Source organism: Eulemur rufifrons, chromosome 7 (genome assembly GCF_041146395.1).
Source record: "Eulemur rufifrons isolate Redbay chromosome 7, OSU_ERuf_1, whole genome shotgun sequence".
Classification (NCBI taxonomy): domain Eukaryota; kingdom Metazoa; phylum Chordata; class Mammalia; order Primates; family Lemuridae; genus Eulemur; species Eulemur rufifrons.
Genome location: NC_090989.1, coordinates 137,374,320 through 137,387,364, shown reverse-complemented (window position 1 = coordinate 137,387,364; position 13,045 = coordinate 137,374,320). Strand labels below are relative to the sequence as shown.

The following is a 13,045-nucleotide window of genomic DNA, read 5'->3' as shown; positions in this document are numbered from 1 at the left end:
CTTAAGAACAAATTATTAAAGCCGTGAATGAAGACTGTTCATTATTAGGCTTCTCAACAATACATCAAGAAATGAGTTATTGATTGAGATCAGCCTGTGGACACACTCCCTTCAAAGAGTCAGGATGAAAGTGTTGATATTTCTGGCAAATGTAAGAGGACTTGTATTCCATACATACCCTGCAGTAAGAAAGTGACTGGCCAACTGGTAGAGACCACAATTTAAAGCACTAAGGCAAATTTTTTGTTGACTGTTGTTTTTGTCCAGTGCTAAAAAAGCAGGAATTCTACTAGCATACATATTCACCATTACACTGAAGAGGATACAGTAGAGTCCTTGCAAAAGCACAGGGTAGCACCCACAGGCAGATTATGGAAATCATTTGATAGAAGCTAATACAAATATTTAACTTTAGAGGATTCTGCTTAAAAACCTTAAATAATTAATGAGTAGGATTAAGATTAACCCTGACAATTTCAATATTGGATTTTGAATCCCTGCATTCAGCATCAGGATCATGAAAAAAAAAGATTGAGCCAAGTTGACACAGCCAAAAAGCAGACATTCATAAATATTTTATAAACATGTAAAAGACCAACTACTAAGTATTTCTTTTACTAAAAACTTCAAAAATTTCAATCATGAGGAAAATAGTACTTATGTTTATTAGAGATGTTCATCTGCTAGAGATATATCCCATAGGAGCACGTGACACAGACATTCATTTTAGGAAATTAGATAGAGCAAGGTTTTCATCACATAACATCAGTCATCCAAGGAGGGATGAACTATGTCAAAAGCAACATTGAACTGCTTTTCACTGGAATCTCAGTTATTTAAAATACATTCCACAGCAGTGGTGTGGAATATCTTGTCATATTCTTACATTCATGTGTGTAACCGAACAACATGATTTGAAGAAGTTAAGTGTTGGAAGAAAATACTTACTTATTCAATTACAATTTGGTTCACATAAAAAATCTTCTGAAAATGTATCACTAGGATGATCTGAAACCAGAGGATGCCCACAAAAAATAAAGGGGGCATTACAATGGTGTATACAACTCTTGTATTGTTAAGAAGAAGGTGTACAATATAGATGATAACAAAACCCAAGCATGTTATCTTACTAAAAATCCTTTAAAATAAATATATGTATAGTGTTCTCCTCTCATTTCTTTTAGATATCCATTCAAATGTCATATCATCATAGAGGCCTTCCCTGACCACTCTACCTAAAAATAACTCCCTGCCCAATCTTTAACCACTATCCTCATCTCATGTTTTACACCTTTAATCAGCTTTAATTATATTCAAACCACTAATTACTATCTATTAAATTATATCTCTTTTTTCTACATTCATTTTCTGGCTTGCCCATATAATCTTCATGAAACTTTGGTTCAGTACTAAGTCTGCAGCATGTAGAGCAATTCTGGTGCATAGTAGGTATTCAACATACATGTGTTGAGAATGTGGGAAAATGAGAGATTCCTGCTTCAATTCAAGACTATAACTGTTGTCCCCCTGAGAAAAAATGTGGCTACAAGCAAATGATAGTATATATGTATCTCTGATCCTTTGATCTTATTATCAAAACAAACAAACAAACAGACCTGGACATTATTCTAGGGACAATGAAATCCCCACATAGCACTTGTCTATCATTATATAATGGATTGATTTGAGTTTCCTATTCAGCTTCGGGAAGCAACATTTCCCTGATTGCCGACTCAAGTTGCCCTTAAACAATGTCTCTCTCCTTCCCACATGAAGGCTCTTGAGAAGTCTCCATTTTCGCTGGTTTGCCAGTAGGCTCTACGCCATTGTAGTAACCCATGAACATCAAATAGCCTGTGCACCCTGCTTTACCTAAGAATGGTAAAAACAGACTACTACCTACCCTAGACCACAGAAGGTTAGCTGACAAAGCCTGGAATATACTGGTGCATTCAGAAGAGCAGCTTCAGTAGGCAACAAGTCACATCACGAGCCCAGCAGTTGTGTTTTCTAAAAAATTTCTAGAATATTTTATGTAATAGGCTCTTCCTTAATTAAATAAAATTCTTTTACTGGAATATAACTGGTAGAGCTCCACCAAGATGATGTATTTTATAAATTAATTCTGTGTGCATGTATACATATATACACATATTTTTGAATTTAAAGCATTTGCTTTCTTATATTCATTAATTTTCACTTTTCGTCTCCTCATATTTCAAGTTAAAGATCCACTCATTTTGTTTTTTTCTTAAGAGAACTACTATCAAGGTCATTGATTTATAGGAGAGAATTCCTTTCGTCTGGTCCCAATCTAGTTCTCTGACAAGGAAGACATAATATTTTTATATCATCCCTGTCAAAGTACTTGACATCCTCTTGGACGGCTGGTATCTTTTGTGATCTCTCAACTTTGATTTACTCTACATATCCCCCTGTGGAGTGAATCACCTTTGGGAACACTCATTGCAGTCTGGCAGTAGGCATGCTGAAGGCTCATCTTAAGGCCCTGAGAGGGAGTAATTTCTTTTTTACAGACCTTTCATCTGGAATAAGATATATTGTGTTTACTCACATTTATAATTGACAGAAAGCAAATAAGAAAGAGGCCTGTTAAGCTTGAGATAATGCAAAACTTGGCTGGTAGTAATAGGGGACTGTTTAATATGTAGAAGCCTATCTAAAGTCTCTACATTTATACCCAGGAAAAGTCTGTTTCCAAAGCCAAAGAGCCCTCCAGCGAGGCCTCAATGAGGTCACGGGGCATGAAGGGCAAGTAAGATCCCTCTGGATGGCAGGATCAGGGGTTATGTCATTGTATAATCAAGGAACTCAATGCACTAGCAAAGCAAGAATTCTATTCCTGCTCAGCAGGATTTGATATGTGTTAGAGATTAGTGATTAATGTTTTGTTTTGTTTTTTTCCCATTCTCTCCTTTCCTAAATAGTAGTTTTCCTTTAATTGTATCTATTCTGTTGTTTCTCTATCATTCTATATTGTGGCAGTTCAGACAGATAACTTATCTTTTAAAGTTTGGGTTACTGAGTTGTGAGGAGCAGCCATGGCCTAAGGGAGATGCTGGCATCACCAGATATGGTAGCAGGATAAAGTGTGGAGGTGGGATCCCCTGGGGAAGGGATTAATGCATGCCACTTAAACCATATGTATGGGAATAATGGTGTCAGGTATGTTAGATAGCCAAGGGTATAAACTATTCTTAATTTTCTCAACTACAGAGGCAAAGAAGCTAAAATGCTCATCATCCCATGTTCTCTTGCAGCAAAGGGGAAAGCAGTGTGACTCAGTTTTGACCTTTGAGATGTAAGTACAAGTTGCTGAACTGGCATTCTAGAGAAGCCTTCAAAAGGACAAGATCAACCATAATGCTCCTTCAGCCATTTGCTCTTTTCTCGTTTTCCTGGATTCACTGAGGATACAAGAGTTGGAACTTTAGAAACCACATTATAAACGCATGAAATAAAAGCCAATGGCAGAACAACCTTGATCCTTGATGCTACCCCAAAGCATTTGCTCTTTGCTGCCTTTCTATGGCCTTCTTATTACATGAGTGAAATAAACACTTGTAACTTAAGCTATTGTTAGCAGAGTTTTCTTCACCCTTTTTTTTTTTTTTTTTTGTCACGCTTACAGAGACAAATGTTCCTTGCCCAGTAACTTTCTTCTATATACCTGGAAGTTGGCAAGAACATTAACAGCCAAAACTCTTAGCCTAGAGCTGTAGCAATCTGGGAGACAGAATGAATGTTAAAAATTCAGAATAAAAAGGAGGTTTTATTCAATCTTGATTCTCCAATACCCAGTTCAGTGCCTGGCACATAGTAGGCAATAAAACTGTTTGCTGACTGATGCTATTTATTATATATTTTTAAGAAACTAGTTTGTAATAACACAACACCAAAAACATACATTAGAACTTATAGAATGTTTAGTTGCAAATTTGAATTTAATGTATAATAACATTAATAGAATAATTAACATTTATTGAATTCTTACTATAATCTAGGCACTATGCTCTATTTTTTGTGCAGTTTAAAAGAATTCTCACAGCAATCATATAACCTAAGTATTAGTATTAGAGAGTTTTGGAGATATTTAAATAACTTAGTCAAAGTCACACAGGCAGGTGGTACCAGAGCCAGGATTCAAGGGGAAGTTTATCTCCCTCCAAACCTATGCTTTTAACCACTATATATTACTAAAATATTCTAAATCTGCAGCCCTAAAAGAAATATATCGTTTGATCCTGAAAAATTCTTTTAGGCAGAACAGCAAGAATACAGAAAATGTTAGTCTGTGTTAATGGTTATTCATTATTAATCAATTTCCACTTCCTAGATGATTTGTTATTTAATTCCTTTTAGCTGACAAATCAGTTGGATTTTTCATATGCACACATTGAAATAAATTAGCTAAATACAGCTATTCACACAGAGAGTTTCATGTTATCTCTAGGTTGCTACTGGGAACCTAGATTATTTGTAGCATTTTTATTTTAAAATCCTGGAGTCATTAAAATGTGACACCACAAACTGCATAGTAGGATACTGATAAGAACAAGGATGCAGGAGGAGATTCAGTAGATACTTAAATTACAAAAAATATAGTGCAAGTCTCACACACCCTGCAGACTACAGGTTTATATGATAATAAATAATAGTTTATCACAAGGACAAAGGAAAAAAATGCCATGAAATCCAATAGCTCAGTGAGAAATCTGCTAATACAGGTGGCCAAGCTTGCCCCATTTCATTGTCAAGGGGAGGCTATTTATTTGCTTCCGGATAGTTAAATTAGTCATTCATTGCTGAAAGTTTTCCAGCAGGCAGATGTGAATCTAAAGCTCTAGTCTTTAGAGTCAAACTTTGTGAGAAAAAGAGAATAAGGATTTATTTATTTCATAGGCAGCACAATTGATAAGGTAAAAATCTTTGAGCAACTACAGAAATAAAAGCGACTTTAAACATTCCCATTGGAATCTCCTTACTGTGTTCCTTGGGCATGGAACAAGGGCCAAAATGCTGGCTAGAAAAAATAATCATATTAGAAGCTCTTTAAAATATTTCCCCTGTGATAGCCTCCTGACTAGGTGATTAGAGTGTGTGTACAGTGTGCATGTGTGTGTTTGTGTGCGTGTGTGTGCACAAGAGACAGAAAGACAGAGAGAGAGGAGGATTCCTTGCACATACCAGTATGCCCCAAAACAGAGGGGAACTATTCCTAATGCTTCCTTAGAAGTTATAAAATCAATGTCAATTTTATTTTATGGTTGCACTACAGGATACTAGTGTTTTTTATCCAACAACTAACTAACTTACTATATATTCTAAGAACATTTGAAACAGTGGAGATTATGCACTCTGTTTTCATTATTTCTAAACTGCTACAGTATAGTAACCTCTAAAATTCGGGAGTGTACCAATAGAATATAGCAAAGATATTCCACTATCAATTTTTATAAGCATTTTTGTAAACATTTGTTTGCCAATAGGTGTTGCTTTCAGTCCAAATTCAAGTTATATATTTTGCATTACCTAACAGCTATATGTTATCATTTGTTTTTCTGGGTATAGGAAGTTGCTTAAGTTGCTATTGACTCTTTGCCAAGGAACCTTTAAACCAAGACATGTACATAATTTCCTTATTAATTAAAAATATTAACTTCATCAATCTTAGTTCATGACCAAATCCAAAGCTTCCAGGCATAATCCTTATGTGGAATAAATTACACAGCTGAAAGAATTCAAATTCTAATTTATACTGTCTTGAATAACAATTCATATGCTATAAAGGACAATGTAATCTATATGGGAAGTGACTCGCAAAAAAAGGTTAACAGATGTGGGCTGTATCAGCTTGCTAGAAGACATCTGAAGATGAAGGAACCAAATATTCCACCTCTTATTATCTAAGGTTGAAATTGGAAAATGTTATCAGAGAATGTTAGTAATCATAACAAAATCCAAATGACTGAAAATTTGATTACTTCATTATTATATCACTCAGCTCTTATGGGAATAGTTAAGTGTAAGTGTATACATGAATATATTAATAGCATAAATACATTAGATCAGGATGTCAATGTCTGTTGGCGATTCTACATAAAATTTTGAGAATCTATAGATAAACAATTTCAGTTCTATTATTCAGAAAAAATATTCAAAAACTTAGGTTGCATGTGAACAAATCCAAAATGACCATTATTTTAAAGTAAATGTCTACCATGTATGCATATATCATAAATAATTTTTTAAACTTTTTATTTAGAAATAATTATAGATTTACAGGAAGTTGCAAAGACAGTCTAGAGAGATCGCATGTGCCCTTCAGCCAGTTTCCCCAACAGGCTACCTACATTAACATAAATATAGTACAATATCAAAACCAGGAAATTGACATTGGTACAATGTGTGTGTACAGTTCTATGTTACACTATCACATGTAGAGTCTTGTAACCACCACTGCAATCAGGATATAAAACTATTATAAATGCTTTCATTTTTTTTTTAGATACAAAAATGCATTATAATTTCAGATAGAAGGATCCATACTACTTATTCTACATAACAATAAATAATTATTGAAAGTTACCAAAATCTAGGAAATTTTTATTTAGGAAAATTCTATATATAAAGGCCAAAGTGAAATTCTAGCAATACAGACAAGGTATACTTCAATTAAAACTTGGTTTCCTGCACAGATCAGACAACTCTATCATTCAACAGTCAGCTCTCCCCAATATGAGAATGAAAAAAATCTGCAGCACACAATTCACCAAAGACAACTTACTAATACTACTACTCCAAAACTCTGTTTATCAGCAAAAGTCCCAGATACACATACATAGGCACAGACACACACCTGCTTTCTCAGGCAGAACAGAACACTTCATGAGTGTCCTTAAATCACTAATGAGCTTACCATAACAAAAGAATACATTAATAAACGTACATAAAGAAACAATGAAATAAATCAGCTAGATTCCTTCAAGCCAAATCTATTGTGGAGTGAGTTGCTTATTTTCCCTAACAAGTAAATATAAACAAAATTGTTACAGATCCCACTTCTGAGTCAGCTCACAGTAAAGGAGAAATATTTGATCTCTCTCTCTCTCTCTCTCTCTCTCACACACACACATGCACACACAATCAAATCTAGACATCAGTCTTACCTTGGCCATCTGTGCCTGCACGCCATTTGCCTTGAGAGACGCTACCGCTTTCTGTGCAGCTGCAGGACTGTCAAAATCTACAAAACCATAACCTGTGAAAATACAAAACCCCTTGTTAGTACTCAAAAAAGCTGCATCTCTATCATACTGATGAAATGCAGCGTTAGGGTCAGACTTGCATTAATTTCCTCTGAGACATGACCCTGTTGACGGTGTGGAACCTGCAGGCTCAAGGCCCCACGTGGCCCTCCAGATCCCCAATTGCGGCCCCTCAACCAAATCCAAATTTTACAGAACAAATCGTGGGATTTGTTCTGTGAAGTCTGAATTTGGTCAAAAAGATCTAGAGGACACATGTGGCCCCAGGGCCACAAGTTCCCTACCCCATTACTTTCTTTATTGGATTTTCTACAAAAGTGAGGAGCACAAAAAGCTGGAAAATATAGAAAGTCTATCTCTAAGTTAATTTTTAAAATCTCAAAACATTGATATTAACAAAAGCCATGATAAGAACATGCGTAAGGTTATCAACTGCAATGGTGCCTGGCACAGAGTAGGCATTCAATAAATATGTTGCCTGCATCAATCAATAAAGGTTGTGAATGAGAGTTAGAATTTAAACCTAGTTCCATTTGATTACTATGTTCCTACATTACAAGACTTTGTCTCTTTCAATGACAATTTTTTAACTAAACTATTCTGACTCTTAAGTGATCAGTGATAAAGAGTGATTAGATAGATAAATATTTAAGTTTCTTTTAAAAAAATAAAGGAAAAAAAAAAAAAACCTCCGTCACTTATTTGTTACTAGGGTACGATCTGAAAGGGGCATAGGAGTTGCCTGTACTGTGCTGATTGTGTGCTCATATGGATGTGTATATACGGTGAAGCCAAAGAAATAGCCAGTAAAATAGAATCAATGAAAAGGCAATTTTGAATGCCCTTAAGCTAGCTGATATTAGTCCAGGGCTTATCCTAACAGCAACATCAACTGCAAGGAATATTTCATAATATAAATGCTTAAGAATGATATGAGGGCAGCTCTGTTTGGCATGCCTAAAAAGCCCACCATATGTATCCTCCACCTCTTCTCATCTGTCAGGCAGGGATTTGTCTGCATTCTCACACTTGTGTCATTTAGAAGTTTCAAGGTGAGCCTCTGAAGCAAACCCACTAACCATGTACTGTGACACTGCCCTCCCGCCCCAAAATAACCAAAGAAAAGTGCAAGGGAATTCAATTACCAAGTTGTTTCTTTTAATTAACTTTTTAATTTTCTCCCCTCGAATCTCGTCTTCTTTTTCTCCCTCCCAGCATGTTATCCTAAAATGAACTTGTTACACAGCAGTGTACCATAAAATGCTCTTGAAAAGCTGAGCAGAGAAGCTGTGAAGTTTGTATTCCTAATCCAAGAGGAAGTCTGTGCTGTAAGTACTGCTAATTCTTCTCTTCCCACAAAATTCAAACTATGTTGAGTAATATGAGTATTACCACCCACTAAGATGAGTAAAATAGGGGGAAAAGGCAGAAATAGTTAAGAAGTGTAATCAGAGGGAGAGGAAAGCAAAACTAAAGTTTGGACTTATTGCCCATATATATGCCAGCTGCTGTGCTGGGGAGCTGACACACTGACGACTGGTGAAGCCATGATAACTTCCTGCGCTACTGGCCTCATGCACGTTCTACACATGAAGAAACTGCGACCTAAAATCACAAGCCACTCAGTGGGCAGATCCAGGATTTGAAGCCAAGTCTGCATATGCTCTTTCAATTACACCAGACAATGAAATGCTTTATAATCCCACTTCATAAACTATTCCTACTAGCCTCTGAAGTGCACCCAGCAGAGACTCAATTCTTGAAAATTCCTTAAATTTGGAAGTTAATACAGGGAATAAAACAGTTCTATAAAAGGATTCAATCAAGCTCATTTAATTAGTACATTTGTTAATGGTGTGGTTGAGTTCTACCGAGAGCACGGGGAATATAATGGTGGGAAAAAATAGCCTAAGTTTCCACTCTTAAGCGACTTAAAGTTGAGTTGGGAATGGACAAGAAACCAAATAACCACACAAATGAACCCGGAATTACGGAATGGCATGTCTTCTTTGAGAGGAAATGCGAGCATATGATATAGAATCTAACTATTGATTGTTCATTATTGCATATTTTAAGGAAGCAGTGGCATGAAATGATCTGCATTTTTATTAATACAATTATCACTGTAGTTGGAGATTGAATTGTTGTGGGAGAGGTGGGCAGCGTGGGAACAGCTAGATGGCTCAGGGGCTCCTACAGCAGTCCAGAGGAACAGCAGCTGGCAGGAAATGGATGGGGTGAAATGGAGGGTGTGAATTATATTTTGAAGGCTGAATTAACGGGACTTGGTGATGGATTGATTGGGTTGAGAGTAAGGGAGATATAGCCAAGTATTACTACTGGGAATTTGTTGCCATAAGCCACTGGGTGAGTAGAGATGTGATTTACTGAAATGGGGAGACTGTAGGAGGATCCAACAGGGGAGAGAGAAAATTAAAATATTAGTTTGAGACATGTTGAGTCTGAAATGTCTGTGAGACATCTAAGTAGAAATGTCAAGTAGCAGTTGGATATATTAGGCTGGTGCTCAGAAAAAGGGATGGAATTGGAAATACAAAGTAGGAGACCAACAGCATAAAGATGTTATTTACAGAGACAGAAATAGACAAAAATGCCTAAGAGTAAGTATTAAAAGGGCCCAGGTTTGAAACTTGAATAACTTCAGCATTTAGCATCAGATAAGAAGAGGAGATTGCAAAGAAGGCTGAAGGAGAATCAGAGAGGAAGAAGGAAATGAAAAGGGAATGGAATGTCTTAAAGACAAGGTAAGAATGTGTTGCAAGGAGAGAGAAATCAACGGTGTGAAATGCTACTGAAAGTGTGAGCAAGAAGAGAGCTTGAAGATGTCCAGTGTGTTCAGAAACATGGATGTTGTTACCATGACTTGCTTCAGGCAAGTGGTGGTGACTAAAGCCTGCTAGAATAGTTGAAGAGTAAGAGAAAGATGAGCAGCAGGGTTTGCAGGCCTCTTTGCAGTTATCTTGGCTGCAATGGAGAATTAAGAGACAGATTTAGCTGGCAAGGGATACGAGGTCAAACGAGTTGATTTTGCTTGCTTGCTTTAAGGTAGGAGATGCTATACTTGTGTGTGAGTGTGTGTGCATGTGTGTGTGTGTATACACGTGCACACATGTGTATTCCCCACCTGATTCAGTGTGGAGCTGGGGTAGAGAAATACTGAATATTCATTTAAGTTATTCAACAGATATTTATTGATCCACCTTCTATAGGGCAGTTATTGTTCTTTGAAGTTTTTAATATTGATAGGAAAGATCAAGCAGAAAATGAGATTAAAGCTTCAAAAGCACAAGGGGATAATTTATAGAATAATATTTCTGAGTAAGTGAGGGGGTAGAGGGATATGGAACACATCTGACATACCTGAAAGTGTTGCCCCTTTGCTGAAAGAGAGACCCTCCCCTTTGCCCATTGTAACTGGAAAGAAGAAAAGAGAGCACTCTTGGTGACCAGTTGTTATTTCTTCGTACATCCCCAGTTACTGGGATTGTAGACTGTAGCTAACACATAGCTAGTGCTTAATCAGTATTTTTCAAAATATATTGAAAGCATATTTAAAAGATACCAACTTACTTCATGGCACTACCATGAGGATTAATGGATAAAAATATTTATTAATAGTTTTCAACTATAAAGAACAATATAAATGCTAAGTGGTCAAAGTTCTGTTCCAGCCATGCTGACGCCAGCAAGGCAGCCCAGTGTTTCACGACCCTCATCATTTACTCTAGTGTGGCTTCCTCTCTCCAGCTTCTTCCCGTTCTTTCCACCCCCACACATTACACAGGATATTACAAAATCAAGATGCTGACCTCCAGGGCTGAACTCCAATCCAAACAGAGGAAATTTCTGTGAAGGCATGAGATACCCCAAGCTTTCTCTGAATCAGGGAAGTTATGGCTAAACTTTGTGAAAAGTGTGCTTATAAAGAGCCAACATTCCAGCAAGGAGACAGAGTGGCCACTTGGTACAAAACAAGTGTTCTGATGGCTCCATGCCAAGAGAGGAGCAAAGATTCCATAAACAAAATTACACGTGAACGACGAGCTGCCGAATCTGAGATATTTCACTGAGTTATGTGTTTTTCATGCGTACCTTCTTTCACTAGTTAGAATGAAAATTGAGGTAAAAATGTCTCAAGCAACTCTGAAAAATACTCCCATTCTAGAAATAACCATTGCATCCCTGAGTTTTACGTGACAGTAGATACTACATCACAATCAGACGAAAACAAAATGAAATATGAGACTGCCCCTAAAGAATAATGATGCATTTACTAAGGAATAAAGCCACTTTAATTTGGTCTGGTTTGGTTTCAATTTGCTTTCCTTAATGACAAATAATCAAGTCTGGGTACAGCAACCTCTGTACCTACATCTGGTGAGGGGAAGGGTAGGGAGATTAGTTCAGCTCCAGCTAATAATGCTTTATGGTAACTGCTAAAATCCCCAACAAAACAGCCGCTAATGCTAACCATCGGAAACTCCGGCCCCAGTGGCTGAAAGCCCACCCGTCTCACTCTCTCAATTATATAATTAAGCTTGGCAGCAGGTTCAAATGAATTAAAACTGAATGTCACTGTTTTCTCCACACACCCTTGTCCTTGTTTTTCTTCCTTGTCAGGGGGAGAAGGCCAGCAGTTCTGCAATTAGCGGGAAGCAGAGCAGTGAGAAAGAACCAACTCTGTGATAATTAGGTCATTTGCCAAATGCACTCGTTCCATTGGCAGATATAATCAATGCTTTCCTGAAATGCTTTAAACTTGTGTGTTAATTTAAAGTTTTCCTGTTTTTTATTGCACCGAAAAAGTGGTGAATTTATAGAACACATATATTTATTTATATTTTATATATTTATTTATATATAATATAAAGAATATATATTTATTTTTATAGAAATATAATATTTTATATAAAAATATGTGATATATTATTTATGTATTTTATATAATATAGACAATATATTTATATATAAATAAATATATTTATATATTTTTTATATTTTATATATAATATAAAGAACATATATTTATTTATATATAAGTATATTATATATAAATAATATGTGATATATTATTTATATTTTTATACAATATAGATAATATATTTATTTATATAGATAATATATTTATATATAAATAAATATTTATATATATTTTATATATATAAATTATAACAGAATTCTACAAATAGTACTATTGCCCAGAGGGTTCTGGTTTTGTTTCCTTTAGTGCATTTGCAGACAACATCTTCTCTGAGACGCCTGCCACTCAACTGAACCACTGTGTGACAATCCATTTGGAATTTCATTAAAAGTCTCTTTACCATCTTCAACAGCTTATTTGATATTTCTGTGTAGCTGTCTTAAATTCTCTATTTCAACTGTTTATTTATTTACCACCTTTGGGATTGTTCTCTATATTCGTGTGGGGGGAGGGAGGTAATGATAAACAAGAATCCCTGCTTTAGCTTTGCGATGGCATCAACAGTCAGGCAGGGGAGACTTGCTCTCAGAATCTAACTGCACTCTGCATTTCACATTTGTATTGTTCTTCCTCTTCAGAATGACTGTCATAAAAGTCCACTTGAAACACAGATGGCTTGTTGTAGCACCCAAATTCTTTCAAAGACGATCCAGCTGTGAGTCAAATGTGATTTCTAAACAGAATAAGTGAGTACTTTGGCTAAGAATTACGCATTCAGTTGAAATGCTACTCAAATTTAACAGGTGAAGATGTT

The 13,045-nt window shown here is 36.0% G+C and overlaps 1 protein-coding gene across 5 annotated transcripts in view; it reads right to left on the bottom strand.

The window, feature by feature from the left end:
• Positions 1 to 13,045, bottom strand: part of RBMS3 (RNA binding motif single stranded interacting protein 3) — a 649,837-nt gene that overhangs the window by 377,466 nt on the left and 259,326 nt on the right. For all 5 annotated transcript variants that reach the window (XM_069473343.1, XM_069473346.1, XM_069473344.1 and 2 more), the window contains exon 4: positions 7,191 to 7,282. In XM_069473343.1, the coding sequence (XP_069329444.1) occupies positions 7,191 to 7,282 (92 nt within the window). The remainder of the gene's footprint in view (positions 1 to 7,190; positions 7,283 to 13,045) is intronic.